At 53.9% G+C, this 17,152-nt stretch overlaps 1 protein-coding gene across 1 annotated transcript; it reads right to left on the bottom strand.

Moving 5' to 3' along the window:
* Positions 1–1,519: 1,519 nt before the first annotated feature.
* On the bottom strand, positions 1,520–16,943 carry NCF1 (neutrophil cytosolic factor 1). Its single transcript, XM_054496612.2, has 11 exons — positions 16,815–16,943; positions 13,555–13,635; positions 11,727–11,802; positions 11,461–11,626; positions 10,044–10,099; positions 7,826–7,948; positions 7,255–7,362; positions 5,591–5,708; positions 2,815–2,919; positions 2,203–2,348; positions 1,520–1,865 (listed from the first exon to the last, which is right to left on the bottom strand). Exons 1-11 carry the CDS (start codon positions 16,884–16,886, stop codon positions 1,744–1,746), a joined length of 1,173 nt encoding a protein of 390 aa, XP_054352587.1. The 5' UTR covers positions 16,887–16,943; the 3' UTR covers positions 1,520–1,743.
* Positions 16,944–17,152: the final 209 nt, after the last annotated feature.

Consider the following 17,152-nt stretch of genomic DNA (forward strand, 5'->3'; position numbering starts at 1 on the left):
GCCTTCCAGAGCACTCGGATTAGAGGTGTGGTATTTTATACTGTATTTAATAAAAGGGTTATAACTGCAACTGAACAAGCAGAAGGAGTGAGAGTTGGTGATTCAATTTCCCACAGCTTTGTATGATAGCCTTTGGTGCTGGGCTTTTCCAGCAAACCAGGGTCTGCAAAAATGCAGAACTAGTTTAGAGCTGCAGTGGTTTTTTTTTTTCTTTTTTTTTTAGAAGGAGTCTTGCACTGTCTCCCAGGCTGGAGTGCAGTGGAACAATCTCGACTCACTGCAGCCTCTGACTCCTGGGTTCAAGCCATTCTCCTGCCTCAGCCTCCCGAGTAGCTGGGATTCTAGGCTTGTGCCGCCATGCCTGGCTAATTTTTATATTTTCTGTAGAGATGGGGTTTCACCATGTTGGCCAGGCTGGTCTCGAACTCCTGACCTCAAGTGATTCACCCGCGTCAGCCTCCCAAAGTGCTGGGATTACAGGCCTGAGCCACTGTGCCCAGCCGTCCAGTGGTTTTCTGAAAGCTTCTGCCAGTCCTTCGATGGTCAGCCTATTCTCTTGACAACCATCTGCTCCCCTTATGATTTTCTCTTATATCTCCCCTTATGATTGTCTCTTATCTCTAAGGGACCCGCCTCCCCCGTCCTCACATAGCCACTTCCGCAAATGTGGGACAGCTCTCCCTGCCACTCGTGGCCTTCATGACAAGTTACATCTTTTGCAAGACTGGCAGCTTCACTTTGCACCTTCGTGTCTGCATTTTGGGGAAAGACCTGCCCTCAAAGCAAAGGCTTTCAGGCTACAGGCTGGCAGCAATGCTAGGGTGAGTGGTGAATAGTGTGCATAGTGAATATTTGCTTTCTGGTACAACCTCATAACCGGGGCACGGTCTCAGTGAATAACAGAGGACATCCTGCCCCTAAGTTACTTTTTTTTTTTTTTTTTTTTTTTTTTTGAGATAGAGTCTCGCTCTGTAGTCCAGGCTGGAGTGCAGTGGCGCCATCTCGGCTCACTACAACCTCTGCCTCCCGGGTTCAAGCGATTCTCATGCCTCAGCCTCCCCAGTAGCTGGGATTATGGGCGCGTGCCACCACGCCCAGCTAATTTTTGTATTTTTGGTAGAGACGGGGTTTCACCATGTTGGCCAGGCTAGTCTCGAACTCCTGAGCTCATGCGATCCTCCCACCTCGGTCTCCCAAAGTGCTGGGATTACAGGCGTGAGCCACCGCGCCCGAACCTAAGTTACAATATTTTTTTAATCCCAGCTATAAGGTCACCCCTGCACCCTGGACAGCAGCCTGTCGCCTGTCATGAGACAGGGCTGCCCCGCTGCACTGTGTCCACCCATCTTCAGGACTCTTCCGCCAGAGTCCAAGCAGGTGGTTTCTGACCAAACGGTCAGCAGGAAACCGGGAGTTCCTCTTGAACTTGGCCTTGTGCAAACCTGTTCTTGGCCAAGACCAGGGCAACATGCAACCAGACCTTGGCTCTTGCAACTTCCCCCAAGCAGAACTCACAACCTCCTGTCCTCAACTTAGAAATAAACCTGGGGCGGAGCCCGGCCCTCCCTGCATCCCTGCAGAGCCTCGGTCCACTCCAAGCAACATTTATTGAGGGTGGCGGGAGCCGCGCTGGATAGGGGCCGGGGCTGCCCTCGGCGTCCAGACACCAGGCTCTATAGAACACCTATACACAGGCACGGGGCGGGAAGGGCCGAGACGCTAGCTGGGGACTGCGCTCCAGCCTCAGACGGCAGACGCCAGCTTCCTCTTGGTGCTCTCGCTGCAGCGGTTCAGGATGAGGTCGGCGCTCGGCCGCGGGGGCACCGCTGGCTGCGGTTTAGAGCGCTGCGTCTGCCGCTCCTCCTCTGCCGGCAAAGAGCGGGGCCGAGTCAGACGCCCCGCCCCACACACTGGCCCCGCCCACAGCGCTCTCTGGCCCCGCCCCGCCGCGTTCTCTAACTCCTGCTCCGCGCTCTGGCCTCGCCTCCCGCTTGTGCCTCTCCCTCTGACTCCGCCTCTTAGGGATCGCTCCGCCCCCCTAGCTCTCGCTCCTCCTCTTGCCCCGCCTCCAGTCCCCGCCTCTCCCTCTGACTCCGCCCTCTGGTCCCGCCCCGCTACTCTCTAGCCCTGCCTCTGGCCCCGCCTCTCCCGCTGACTTTGCCCCTAGGGCTTGCCCCTCCTGCCCTCTCCCGCTGCACTCACCGAGCAGGCTCCCGGGGCTCTGCGGTCCCGGCCGTGCCTGGCGGCGTCGCTCCTGCAGAAAACGGACGCTGTTGCGGCGATAGGCGTCCTGGCTGAGGCGCTTCCGCGACCGCTGGTGGATGCTGTGCGCGTTGCGGATGGACGACCTGGCCCAGCGGGACGGGGCGTCGTCAAAGCCCGAGCGCGCCCCTGCCCCCAGGGACTCGGATGGGCACCCCTGGTCCGAGGAAGTGGGGGGCAGCAGGGGGCCGGTAGTCTGCACGACCCGGGCAGGACAAGAGGCGGCTGCCCTCGTCACGACACGGACCCTTAGCCTGCAGCAGAGTCCGGGCGGTTTTCCACGCCCCTCACCAGCCTTCGGTCTGCCCCCCTCCCGGGGAGCCCCCCTGGATTGCCCATCCCCAAAGCCCCCGGGCATCGCCGCTTTCCTTCCGCCCCCGTGCCAGCCCCACACCGCGGCCAGGCGCGTCCAGCCCCTTTCCCCGGTGAGGGTCCTGCCTCTCCTCCCAGGCTGAGAGCCCCTGCCCCGGCACTGCCAAGCTACGGCCTAGACAGAGCGAACCCGTGGTGCGCCCCCCTCGACCCCGCCCAGCCCCGGGGACCCCCGCTCACCTGCGGGGCGGCGCCCCCCGCTTGATCTGGCGTTGGGCCTGGGACACGTCTTGCCCCGACTTTTGCAGGTACATGGACGGGAAGTAGCCTGTGACATCGTCTTTCCTGCAACAGAGGCAGCCCTTGAGGCTGGGGCAGTCACCCGGGGGCGCTCAGAGGAGGGGGTTTCAGGGCTCTCTCTGAACAATTGGGGTTAGGACAGGCTGAGAGGTTGCAAACAACCGGACACCTGCCTCTGTGGACCTCAGTTTCCTGGTCTGTGCAACTGAGACCCTTCTAGCAATCCTTCCACAGTCTAGGCAGTGGTGGGGGTTAGCAGATCCAGGTCACCGCAGGGGACAGGTATTTGCTATAAGACATTGGCAAGAATGGGCAGGGCACGGTCGCTCACGCCTGTAATCCCAGTACTTTGAGGGATCTAGGTGGGAGGATCGCTTAAGGCCAGGAGTTCGAGATCAGCCTGGGCAACATAGCAAGACCCCTATCACTACCTCCCAAAAAAATTAAAGAAAAAAGAAGACATTGGCAGATTATATTTGCCAGTTTTTTTATGTTAACTGCCTTCTGTCTCCTACGAACCTTTGCCTACCTCCAAGCCACCAAATTCTATGCTTTCTTCCAAATGCTTTTCCCCCGCCCAACCCCAAGACAGAGTTTTGCTCTTGTTGCCTAGGCTGGAGTGCAATGGCATGATGTCGGCTCATTGCAACCTCTGCTTCCCGAGTTCAAGCAATTCTCCTGCCTCAGCTTCCCAAGTAGCTGGGATTACAGGCATGCACCACCACACTTGGTTAATTTTGTAGTTTTTTAGTAGAGACGGGATTTCACCATGTTGGTCATGGCTGGTCTTGAACCCATGACCTGAAGTGATCCATCTGCCTCAGCCTCCCAAAGTGCTGGGATTACAGGCGTGAGCTCCCCGTCTGGCCCCAAATGGTTTTTAGTTTCAGGTTTTACTCTGGGATAAACCCGTGATCCATCTGAAGTAAACGTGTGTACAGTGTGAGGCAGGGGTCTAGGGTTGTTTTTTGCTTTTTTTTTTTTTTTTTCAGTATGGAAATCCATCTGTTCCAGCACCATTTGTTGAAAAGACTTTCTTTCTATTCTCAATATTATATTTGGGAGTAAAAAAACCAAAACAAAACTTTGCATAATACAAGGTTCACATAAAACCCAATTCTTGGCTGGTGGGAGAATCACAAGAAGATTATCAGGGACACAGGATGGGGGTTAACAGAGTGTGTATCTAAAAGGCTGAGAAATGCTGCCTCAAAGCCCTCTGGCCCAGGGCCCAGCTGCAGGTATGCATATTGTGGTCCTAGCTTTAAGATAAGCTTGTGGCAGGGCGCCAGGCTGGCCCTGTGACCTAGGGCTCTGAAGATGCCAGCAAAGGCCCAGTAAGGAGGCTCATTCCTGTAATGCCAGTACTTTGGGAGGCCAAGGCAGGAGGATCTCTTGAGGCTAGGAGTTTAAGACTAATCTTGGCAGCATAGTGAGACCCTGTCCCTACAAAAAAATAAAAAAACATTAGCCGGGCGTGGTGGTGCTCACCTGTAGTCCCAGCTACTTGGGAGCCTGAGGAGGGAGGATCGCTTGAGTGAGCTATGAGTGCTCCAGCCTGGGAGTCAGAGCAAGATCCTGTCTCAAAAAAAAAAAAAAAAAAAAATTGTAAAAAATGAAGACACAGGAAAGGACCTGGGAGGCCCTGTGGCTCCAGGAAAATGGCTCCACAAGCCGCTAGAATTCTGTGTTCCCCAGAACCAGAAAAAGGATAATTATTTCTGCATTCATTTGGAGGATAAACAGATGGGAATTGCAATGGAAGCTTTTATTTTTTTTTGAGACAGGGTCTTGCTCCATCACCCAGGCTGGAGTGCAGTGGTGCAGTCATAGCTCACTGCAGCCTCCAACTCCTGGGGTCAAGTGATCCTTTCACCTCAGCCTCCTGAGTAGCTGGGGCTACAAGTGTGTGCTACCACATCCAGCTAATTTTTAATTTTTTTTGTAGAGACAGAGGTCTCCCTACATTGCCCAGGTTGGTCTTGAACTTGTAGCCTTGAGTGATCCTCCCACCTCAGCTTCCCAAAGTGTTGGGATTACAGGCATGAGACACCACACCTGACCGCAAGAAAGCTTTAAAAGATAAAGGGATGATAAAAATAAAAATAATGTAATCTTTTTTTTTTTTTTTTGAGACAGAGTTTCGCTCTTGTTGCCCAGACTGGAGTGCAATGGCGCGATCTTGGCTCACTGCAACCTCCACCTCTTGGGTTCAAGCGATTCTCTTGTCTCAGACTCCCGAGTAGCTGGGATGACAGGCTCCCGCCACCACACCCGGCTCATGTTTGTATTTTTAGTAGAGATAGGGTTTTGGCATGTTGGCCAGGGTGGTCTCGAACTCCTGACCTCATGTGATCGTCCTGTCTTGGGCTCCCAAAGTGCTGGGATTACAGGCCTGAGCCACTGCGCCCAGCCAGGAATGTAATTATTTATACAACAGTTCACCACGTTGCCAGAGAAAGAAGAATAATAGATGGTTGGGAAGGGACCCTAAATCACAAAGGAGAAATGCACCCACTTGGACAAGGACATTGGATCCCCACAACACAGGCAAGGGTGGGCTCATCCCTCCCTGCTACTGAGATGGAAACTAAGCCCAGAGAGGGGCAGTGGCTTACCCAGAGTCCCAGAGACAAGTCACCCCAGATCCCCAAACACCCCGTCCTGGCTGGGGCTGACTCAGGTGGGTGCTCTGGATGGAGAGGGGCCCTCCTACCTGATGACCCACCAGCCGTCCAGGAGCTTGTGAATGACCTCAACAGCTTCACCCTCGAGCAGGGACACCTCGTCCCCCTCCACCGCATTGTAGGCCTTGATGGCGACGTACGGCTCACCTGGTCCACGGCGGGGGCACAGAGCACAGTGTGAAGTTGGCCCAGCCTGGGGCTCGCCACCCATCCCGTCTTCTCTCTGCGCCTGGGCTTCCTCCAGGCACTCCAGACCCACCCAGGGCCCGCAATTACCCCTCTTCTGGGTCTCCTCCCTCCACCCTCCTGCTCCATCCCAGATCCCTCGGCAAGCTCCTGCTGGCACCCACTCTGGGGGTACACTCTGGACTTCTGCCCTCTGCCCCCTACACCCAGGTGAGCTTGTCCACTCCCATTCATTGCCACCCACTCTGGGGACCAGAGATCCCGTAATGATGAAGGTCTGTCCAGACACCTAACTATGACAAGAGATCAGCCATGAGTAGGTGGGTGGAGCATCCGTCTACGTGGTACTGGGAACTGCTCAGCTGCAGCTAACTGTCGGCCTCGGGGCTGCAGGACTTCCCAGTGTTTAAACAATAGCCACAGGCTGGGCGAGGTGGTTCCCACCTGTAATCCTAGCACTTTGGGAGGCCAAGGCGGGCGGATCACCTGAGGTCAGGAGTTCGAGACCAGCCTGGCCAACATGGCGAAACCCCATCTCTACTAAAAATACAAAAAATTAGCCTGGCGTGGTGGTGCATGCCTGTAATCCCAGCTACTCGGGTGGCTGAGACAGGAGAATTGCTTGAACCCAGGAGGCTAAGGTTGCAGTGAGCTGAGATTGCATCACTGCACTCCAGCCTGGGTGACAGAGCCAGACTTCGTCTCAAAAAAAAAAAGCTGTAAATCCACATAAAAGGGTGAAATCACTCCATTTTAAAATGTGGGTAACCAGGCCAGGGACAGTGGCTCACATCTGTAATTCCAGCACTTTGGGAGGCGAAGGCAGGCAGATCACCTGAGGTCAGAAGTTTGAGACCCGTCTGGCTAACGTGGTGAAACCCCGTCTCAACTAAAAATACAAAAATTATCCAGGCATGGTGGCGCATGCCTGTAATCCCAGCTACTCGGGGAGGCTGAGGCTGGAGAAACACTTGATCCTGGGAGGCAGAGGTTGCAGTGAGCTGAGATAGCACCACCGCACTCCAGCCTTAGCAAGGGAGTGAGACGCTGTCTCAAAAAAGTAAAATAAATAAATAAATAAATAATAAAATAAAATGGTAACCAATTCTATTATAGTTTTTTTCAAGTTCAATGCAGGCCCCATCCCGCCCTGGCACTGCCAGTTTTCCCTTTCTGGTCAGTGATGACACCCCCACTTCCAGGCAGCCCTCCTTCCTGAGCCTAAGGTCTGCTCATCCTTCAGCTTCCCACTGAACCTGGCCACATACCCACAGACACCACTGACCTCTCACTCTCCCCACTTGTCCGCTCCTTCCTCCTGGTTCCCTGTCCAGACCAAGAGCATCGCAACCTGCCAGAGCCCCCAAGCCAGAGCCGATGAGGTCTCAGCCCTGACTTTTCTGCCAAGCCAGCAACCAGCCCAGACTCCAAAGCAGTCACTCAATATCCCTGAGCCCCGCCTGCCCCTTTCTCCCACACCCCTATGGCCTCGGAGGGCAGGGGGCACCTGCATAGTTGGGCTCAGGGTCTTCCGTCTCGTCGGGACTTTCCAGGGGCTCGAGGAAGGACGCTGGGATCCAGCCTCGCTTTGCTTTCATCTGACAGAACCACCAACCTGTGCCAGAGGTGTGGGAATGTGACTGAGGGGCAGGGCCCAGCGGCTCCCTGCAGCCATCAGGGATGGTGAGGACACAGGGACACAGACACACTGATGTCCAATGCTCAGATTTGGAAATGTCACCTTCACCACACTGGACAATGAGGTCACATGCATGCATGCACATATGCTCACAGAATCACAGCCCTGAGCCCACTTCATAATGAGCAGATGGTCCCATACCCATCCAGACAGAACACGCAGACATGCCCCGCCCCGGCCTGCCATGCACAGATGCCCACAGCCACCACAGGGTGCACACTCAGAGAGAGGGTGACCCGCAGTGTGGGGAAGACATTCAGGGCCCCTAACGGAGCCGGAGTCCTCCCAGGGGCCAGGCTGCCTAAGCCTTGGCAGGGGGCTTGTGGCTGTGGGTTCCTGAGCACCAGGGGAAGGAGCCCTGTAGGGTGGGAGGTCTGACCGCTCTCGCTCTTCTCCACGACCTCCACCACGTCACCCGCAGACAGAGCCATCTCGGAGCCCGAGGTCTTCTCGTAGTCGGCAATGGCACGGTACGTCTGCAGGATGATGGGGCCGGTGATGTCTGGGGCAGAGGAAGGCCAGGGTGAGTGGGCACTGCAGGGCCCATCTGGGCCTCCAGAACAGGCGCTGGCATCCTGAGTCTCTGCTGCCCTGCATTTCCTGGGCGCATAGCGTTCTCCAGGCTCCGGCCTCACACTTCAAACGTGTCCTTGTTCTCATCTGATGAAGTTAGCAAGCCTTTCCCAACTTTATTTTCTTTTTTGGAGACAGAGTCTTGCTCTGTTGCCCAGGCTAGAGTACAGTGACGTGATCACAGCTCACTACAGCCCTGGACTCCTAGGCTCAAGCGATCTCCCTGCCTCAGCCTCCCGAATAGCTGGGACTACAAGCATATGCCACCACACCTGGCTAATTTTCTGTAAAGACAAGGTCTTGGGACAATGCCCAGGCTGGTCTTGAACTCCTGGGCTCAAAGGATTCTCCCACCTCAGCCTCTTAAAGTGTTGGGATTACAGGCATGGAGCCACTGCACCTGGCCTTTTCCCAACTTTTTTTTTTTTTTTTTGAGACAGAGTCTTGCTCTGTCGCTGGAGTGCAGTGGTGCAATCTTGGCTCACTGCAACCTCCACCTCCCAGGTTCAAGCAGTTCACCTGCCTCAGCCTCCCAAGTAGCTGGGACTACAAGCACCTGCCCACCCGCCACCACACCTGGCTAATTTTTGTATTTTTAGGAGAGATTGAGTTTCACGATATTGGTCAGGCTGGTCTCGAACTCCTGACCTCAGGTGATTCAACCGCCTCGGTCTCCTGAAGTGCTGGAATTACAGGCATGAGCCACAGTGCCTGACCTTTTCCTAACTTTAAGGTGCACCCGAATGCCTGGGATTTTGCTAAAATGCCTATCCTGTTCAGTAGGCCCACCGTGGGACCTGAGTGTGCATTTCTGACCAGCCCTTCATCCAACCATGGAGGTGCTGATGCTGTTTGTTATTGGCTGAGATCCGTCTTCTCAAAATTCATATGTTGAAGTCCTAACCACCCAGTACCTTACAGTGTGGGTGTATTTGGAGATAGGGTCTTGCAAGAGGTAATTAGGTTAAAATGAGGTCATTAGAGTGGGTCCTAACCCAATGGGCCTCGTGTCCTTATAAGAAGAAGAAAAAGCCAGGCACAGTGGCTCATGTCAGTAATCCCAGCACTTTGGGAGGCTGAGGCAGGAGGGTTGCTTGAGGCCAAGAGCTTAAGACCAGCCTGGGCAATGTAGTGAGACCCCATCTCTGCCAAAAAATTAAAAATTAGCTGGTCATGGTGGCACACACCTGTAATCCCAGCTACTTAGGAGGCTGAGGTGGGAGGATCGCTTCAGCCCAGGAGGTCGAGGCTGCAGTGAGCTATAATCACACCACTTCACTCCAGCCTGGGCAACAGAGCGAGACCCTGTCACTGAAAACAACAAAAACAAAACAGTGGCTGGCACAGAGTAAGCGCTCCATTAATGTTAGGTATTATTATTATTATTGTTATTAGCAGTGACTGTGCAATAAGTATTAGAAACTGCCACAGCCCTGCATCGCCTCTGAAGACCACGTTGGCCTCCAAAACCTGTTCATGCATTCAGCCATAAACACGCCCCCGGCTGCCAAGAGCAAGGGTCTGCGCCGGTCTCTGCACTGCCACCTGCAAAGGGCTCTTTTCAGTCTCCAAGGACCTTCCAAAGACCCAATTCCTCTTTTTTTTTTTTTTTTTTTTGAGATGGAGCCTGGCTCTGTCGCCCAGGGTGGAGTGCAGTGGCACGATCTCGGCTCACTGCAAACTCCGTCCTCTGGGTTCAAGCAATTCTCCTGCCTCAGCCTCTCAAGTGGCTGGGACTACAGGCACCCACCACCACGCCTGGCTAATTTGGATTTTTAGTAGAGACAGGGTTTCTCTATGTTGGCCAGGCTGTTCTCAAACTCCTGACCTCAAGTGATCCGCCCGCCTCGGCCTCCCAAAGTGCTGGGATTACAGGCATGAGCAACCGCACCTGGCCCAAAGACCCAATTCTTCAGCAGGGTAGCTATGAGCCCTCCCAGCCTGCTCCCAGCCCCTGCTTTTTTCCCTGAACACTCTGGGTCTCCTCAGGGTGACCCCGCCCCTGGCTGCCCCCGTCCTCTCACCTGTCGCGGTACTCTTGCTATCTTTGGGCATCAAGTATGTCTCTGGCTTTTTTGTCCTGAGGAGAGAACAGTCTGGGTGAGACCCTTGGCTTCCCACGGAGGAAGGAGAAGCGCTGGGTAGACCTACAAAAGAACTTCCCAAGAGAAGAGGGACCCGGGGAAGGGAAGGGGCACTGCGGAGAGAAGACAGCAACTGGACTGGCTGAGGAAGGGCTTCAGGAAGTGACGGGGGTGGGCAGATCTGCTTGGGCAGCCCAAGGGAGGGACATGAGGAGGACACTGCATAGCTTTCTGCAGACCCAAAGGATGCCCTAAGCCTGGAAAATGCTCTTGTGGGCTCCCAGGCCATCTTCTTTCTTTTCTTTTTTTTTTTTTTTTTTTTAGACAGAGTCTGGCTCTGTCACCCAGGCTGGAGTGCAGTGGCACAATCTCGGCTCACTGCAACCTCTGCCTCCCAGGTTCAAGCGATTCTCCTGCCTTGGCCTCCCAAGTAGCTGGGATTACAAGCGCACGCCACCGTGCCTGACTAAATTTTTATATTTTTGGTAGAGATGGGATTTCACCATGTTGGCCAGGCTGGTCTCGAACTCCCAACCTCAGGTGATCTGCCCACCTCAACCTTCCAAAGTGCTGGGATTATAGGTGTGAGCCACTGTGCCTGGCCTCTTCCTCCTTCTGGAGCCCTGAGAGAGCAGGCAATGAGGAGTGGACCCCACTGCAGAGTTCATCCTTCCCCCGCCTCCCGGGATGATGAGAACTGCCCTTCCTTGGACCAGGGGACACCTTCAAGCGTCAATAAGTGCCGGCCGGAGCAATGCTGCTTGTCTCTGTCTTGGCAGCCTGGGTGCCTTGACGAGGGGTAACGTCCTGTCCTCATGCTCCCCACTTCGAGCTTCAGTGACCAGAGAGGGGAGGAGAAGGGGACTTCCCCAGCCTGCCTGGAGCTCCCTCAGCCTCTCAGGTGCCTTCCACACAGGGTCCTGGGTATAGGAGACCCCAGACATGCTCAGCACTTAGCAGAGGCATCAACCCCACATCCTTCTGGGGGGCTCCGCAAGACACCCAATGCTTCATCTGATCCTCACTGCCCATTATAGAAATGGAGAACCTGCATTCAGAGAGCAGGGGTGACCGGCTCCAGGTCCCATGGCCAGGTGGCCGTAATGTCAGGATGAGGACCCAGGACTTTGGACCTCCAGCCCTGAGTGCTTCCCCCAGTGCCCTGAGGTGTGAAGGATTAAGGTGGAGGCTTGGCGGGGTCACAGGGGCTGGAGGTGGAATCCGCCTCCTCTTTCTGGCTGTGTGGCTCTGGGAAGGTGGCTTTCCCTCTCTGAGCCTCGGTTTCCTCATCTGCAAAACACAGAAAGTCCCACCCCTCCTTCCCTCTCCCGCCTGGCAGGGTGAAAAGGTCACTCACTGGTTGTCCGTGGGGAGCTTGAGGTCATCGGGGCGCACCTTGAAGAAGTCGAGGAGGTGGGGACAGCGGGAGATCTTGGTGGGCAGGCTCATGAGCATGCTGCAGTACTCGGTAAGCGTGCCCTGGCGGTTCTCGGCGGCCCGTTGCCCATCGTACCACTTGGGAGCTGGCACCAGAGAACAGGAGGTCAAGCCCGAGAGGGGCTGTGAGGGAAGGTGAGCCCCCGCCAATCACCCCCCGACAGGCGGCTCAGCCCCCGTGCTCACCTGGGAGGTGGGGGATGATCCTGTTCTCTGCATTGATTGCCCCTGCCTCAATAGGGAACATTTCTTTTAAGGTTTTCTAAACATTAAAAAGACAAGAAGACGTGAAGGAATATTTGTAGTTTACAACACTTGGAAAAGCACGAGATTGGAAGTGACCTAAATACCTCTCAAAACCACCTAAAAGGCCGAGTGTGGTGGCTCACAACTGTAATCCCAGCACTTTGGGAGGCTGTCGTGGGTGGACCACTTGAGGTCAGGAGTTCAACACCAGCCTGGCCAACATGGTGAAACCCGTCTCTACTAAAAATACAAAAATTAGCCGGGAGTGGTGGCACGTGCCTGTAATCCCAGCTACTCAGGAGGCTGAGGTGGGAGAATCGCTTAAACCTGGGAGGCGGAGGTTACAGTGAGCCGAGATGGCGCCACTGCACTCCAACCTGGGTGACAGAGTGAGACACTACCTAAATATCTCGGGCCTAGAAATTTCGGTGGCAATCTGGATTCCTTGATTAGCAGAGGCACTGACCTCTCTCTCTCACATGTGCAAGTCACCAGCAAATCCTTTTGCTTCCAATCCCCAAATCTCTTTGGGATCTGACCCCTTCCCACCAACCCCATCCTCCTGGCCCTAGCCACTACCAGGCCTGGATAACGACAATGGCCTCCTTGTGTCCCCTGTCCACTCTTGTCTGTCCTCAATCCAGTCGCCAGAGGGATCCTCTTAAAACTCAGGTTGGCCAGGTGCAGGGGCTCAAACCTGTAATCCTAGCAATTTGGGAGGCTGAGGCGGGAGGTTCACTAGAGTCCAGGAATTAGAGACTAGCCTGGGCAACATAGCGAAACCCCATCTCTACAAAAAACAAATCAGGAAAAGGAGCCAGGTGTGGTGGTGCACGCCTGTGATCTCAACATGGGAGGCTGAGATGGGAGAATCGCTTCAGCCCTGGAGGTTGAGGCTGCAGTGAGCCGTGATCGCACCACTGCACCCCAGCCTGGGCAACAGAGCAAGACCCCATCTCAAAAGAAAAACAAATATAAAAAACTGATAACTCATTCTTAAAAAGGTACAAATGTAAAATTTAGGAAAATAACTAACATAGGGATGAGAACCACAAGGAGAATGTTTACCAGCAGGTGCATTAATTTGGGATCTAGAACTTGGCTTTGTTTTTCAAAAGCGACAAGAACGGTTCCATTCTAGGAAGGTTCTGGGAGATCCTGTCTGTTTTACTTTAAAATGAGAATCTGGTGTTTCTGTGTTTTATTGTTTTCAGTAAGACTACTTAAATGTTTCAGGGGGAAAAATGTTTTTTTCTTATAATGCCCCTTTAGCTTTGGGAGGCCAAGGAAGGAGGATCACTTGAGGTCTGGAGTTCAAGACCAGCCTGGGCAACATAGTGAGATCCCCATCTTTATAAAAAATACAAAATTTAGCCACACATGGTGATGCGCACCTACAGTCCCAGCTACTCAGGAGGCTGAGGCAGGAGGATTGCTTGAGCCCCAGACGTTGAGGCTGCAGTGAGCTATGAGTGTGCCCCTGCACTGCAAACCTAAATACCTCTCAAAACCACCTAAAAGGCTGAGCATGGTGGCTCATGCCTGTAATCAGAGAACATGAGGTGTTCAGAGTGGTGACAGAGCAAGACCCTGGGTGACAGAGCAAGACCCTGTCACAAAAATATATATAAATAAATAAATCCCCTTTAACTGTGGTCTGGGAGGGGATTCTGGGTTCTGCAGTTTCCCCACCACCTGGGCTAAGGTCCTCCCCAAAGGGTGGAGCTGGAACGGTGGGTCCCTGTCCCTCCTCTGTCCCCACACTCACATGGAACTCATAGATCTCGGTGAAGCGCCGGTAGACCACCTTCTCTGACAGGTCCTGCCATTTCACCAGGAACATGTACACCTGGGGGAAAGCCAGAGTCGGGGGACCCCATTCAGCTTCCAAAGAGGCTTTGCTGTGTGCACCCAGGATCCCACTACCCCCGGAGGAAGCCCAGAGGATTGGGGTGAGGAACATCTTTGCTGTTGTCCTGGATTGCAGAAAGGGCACAAACGTGGAGCCAAGTGCTGCCACACCCCAGCCTTGAGACCCAGGGCAAGATGGTCAGCTTCTCTCAAATGGACTCATCTGTAAATTTGAGATAAAAGTAGGACCTAGGCTGGGCACGGTGGCTCACACCTGGAATCCCAGCACATTTTAGGACCGAGGTGGGAAGATCGCTTGAGTCCAGGAGTTTGAGACCAGCCTGGGCAACATAGCGAGACCCCCATATCTACTAAAAACACAAAAATTGGCTGCACACCTGTGGCTCCAGGTGAGGCAGGAGAATTGCTTGAGCCTTGGAGGTCGAGGCTTTAGTGAGCTATGATTGCACGACTGCACTCCAGCTTGGGTGGGGAGGGGAGGGGAAGGGAGGGGAAGGGAAGGGAGGGGACAGGAGGAGAGGGGAGGGTAGGGGAGGGGCAGGAAGGCTGGGCATGGTGGCTCCCGTCTGTAATCCCAGCACTTTGGGAGGCCAAGGCCGGTGGCTCACCTGCGGTCAGGAGTTCAAGACCAGCCCGACCAATATAGTGAAACCCCGTCTCTACTAAAAACACAAAAATTAGCCGGGAGTGGTGATGGACACCTGTAATCCCAGCTATTTGGGAGGCTGGGACAGGAGAATTGCTTGAACCCGGGAGGCGGAGGCTGCAGTGAGCTGAGGTTGTGCCACTGCACTCCAGCCTGGGTGACAGAGCGAGACTCCCTCTCAAAAAAATTAAAAAGAAGACAGCATCGCATCTAAGATCCACTGCCCTGGATACACAAACTGAATCTAATGAAGATAAACCCAAACTAAGGGACATTCTACAAAGTAACTGGCCTGCTCTCTGCAAAACATCAAAGTTGCAAAAGACAAAGACTGATTAAGACCGATTCAGAACCGGCTGGCATGGTGGCTCACGCCTGTAATCTCAGCACTTTGGGAGGTCGAGGCGGGCAGATCACCTGAGGTCAGGAGCTCGAGATCAGCCTGGCCAACATGGTGAAACCCTGTCTCTACTAAAAATACAAAAATTAGCCAGGCATGGTGGCGTATGCCTGTAATCCCAGCTACTCGGGAGGCTGAGGCACGAGAATTGCTTGAACCCGGGAGATGGAGGATGCAGTGAGTGGAGATGGTGCCATTGCACTCCAGCCTGGGTGACAGAGCAAGACTCCATCTCATTAAAAAAAAAAAAAAAAAAAAAAGCTGATCCAGAATCAACATGGCAAAACCCTGTCTCTACCAAAAATTACGAGCTGGGTGTGGTGGCAGGCACCTGTATTCCCAGCTACTCGGGAGGCTGAGGCAGGAGAACCTCTTGAACCCAGGAGGCGGAGGTTGCAGTGAGCCAAGATTGCACCACTGCACTCCAGTGTGGCGACAGAGTGAGACTCTATGTCAAAAAAAAAAAAAAAAAAAAAAAAGACTGATCCAGATTAAAGAAGGTTAAAGGCTATGACATTGATCCTTGAATGGATCCTAGACCTGAAACAAGTATTTACTGCAGAGGACAAGTAGGATAATCGGGGAAACCTCAGTAAAGTCTGTGGGTGGATAATGGTGTTTTGTCCATGTTAATTTCCTGATTTTGACACGTGCGTTGTGATTATGTAAGAGAATGCCTTGATTTTAAGAAATGCCCAACAACTAGTATTTAGAGGTAAAGAAACACGGCTTCAACTCACTCTCAAATAATTCAGAAAATATCCCCAGAAAGAGAGGTGTGGATGAAGGTGGGTGAAAGACTATTGGAGTGACTGGTACCGTTTTGACACCCAGTAGCCTTTCTGTAAATTTGAAATTTCAAAACTGAAAGTTACAAAGAAAAGGAGAAAAGTGACTAGGCACGGTAGCTCGCGCTTGTAATCCTAGCACTGTGGGATCCTGAGACCAGAGGGTTGCTTAAGCCGAGGAGTTCAAGATTAGCCTGGACAATGCAGTGAAACCTCATCTCCACAAAAATTTTAAAAACTAGCCAGGCATGGTGGTATGCGCCTGTAGCCCCAGCTACTCAAGGGGCTGAGGCAGGAGGATCGCTTGGGCCTGGGAGGTCGAGGCTGCAGTGAACTATGATCGCACCACTGCACTCCAGACCTCATTTCAAAAAAACAGGCCAGGTACGGTGGCTCATGCCTGTAATCCCAGAACTTTGGGAGGCCAAGGCGGGTGGATCACTTGAGGTCAGGAGTTTGAGACCAGCCTGGCCAACATGGTGAAACCCCGTCTCTACTAAAAATACAAAAATTAGCCAGGCGTGGTGGTGGGCACCTGTAATCCCAACTACTCCGGAGGCTGAGGCAGGAGAACCGGTTGAACCTGGAAGGCGGAGGTTGCAGTAAGCTGAGCTCGTGCCACTGCACTCTGGCCTGGGCAACAGAGCAAGACTCTGTCTCAAAAAACAAAAAACAATAAAAAAGAGAAAGGTCTTGGCACGTAGGACTAAATGTTCCATACAAGCTTCATTCAATTTCCTAAATGTAGTTCCTCCCTGGCCTTCCTATGGGATTAGGGGACCCAGTGGACTTGTGTGTCTGAGCAGGCATTTGTCCAGCCTCCTGGGGGACAGATGGGAGGACTCTATTGGCCCCTGTGGTGGTGTCACCCTACTGGAGAGGATAAGACTCTAACTGACACTACAGGCAGCTGGGGAGAGAGAGAGCTTTAGTTTCCAGGCCTCCCTCCTGGGAGGGCCACTCTCTGATAGCTGGGCTAGTCAGGGAAGGCTTCCTGGAGGAGTGGGCCTTGGACCTGAGAGAGCGCTGGGCTGCCTGACCATGGCAGGGGAGCAGAAAGAGGACTCCTGGCTAAGGCTGAGGGCCTGGCTGGGGACATACGCGGGGACAGTAAAGGGCTGGGGCCCAGGGAGGGTCCAAGGGAACTGTCTTCCCAGGGATCAGAGGGGTAGATCCAGGCTCAAAGACCAGGGTCCGGGTGCCCAAGACCCTGCCCCGTTAGTCCTCACTGGAGCTGGTCAGCCCTGGGACTGCAAGGGTGGCCGTGCTGTCCCTCCCGTATCCCCACCCCCGCCACGGGATGCCCTCCACCAGCTACTCACATAGTGCTGGCTGGGTACGAAGCGCTTCTCAAAGCCCAGCAGGACGATGTGACGGATGAAGGTGTCCCCCATGACTGGGTGGCCTCCAGTGCTCCCTGGCACTTCCAGGCTGCACCTTAAATGCACTGGAAAGAGGAAGTCGCTTTTGTCGCGGTCGGGACAGGGGGCAGGGAGGGTACAGAAAGGGCTTTGCTTCTTCTTTCAGTTTCTGGGGACTCTTCAGGCTTGCAGGGTGTAAACATGGGCAGACTCACATTCACACACACCTGCAGGGACAAGGAAAAGGGTTTACACTTGTCCTTCCCGTCGCCTGCACGGGCCCCAAGGGTTTTGGGGGT

Source organism: Pongo pygmaeus, chromosome 6 (genome assembly GCF_028885625.2).
Source record: "Pongo pygmaeus isolate AG05252 chromosome 6, NHGRI_mPonPyg2-v2.0_pri, whole genome shotgun sequence".
NCBI lineage: Eukaryota > Metazoa > Chordata > Mammalia > Primates > Hominidae > Pongo > Pongo pygmaeus.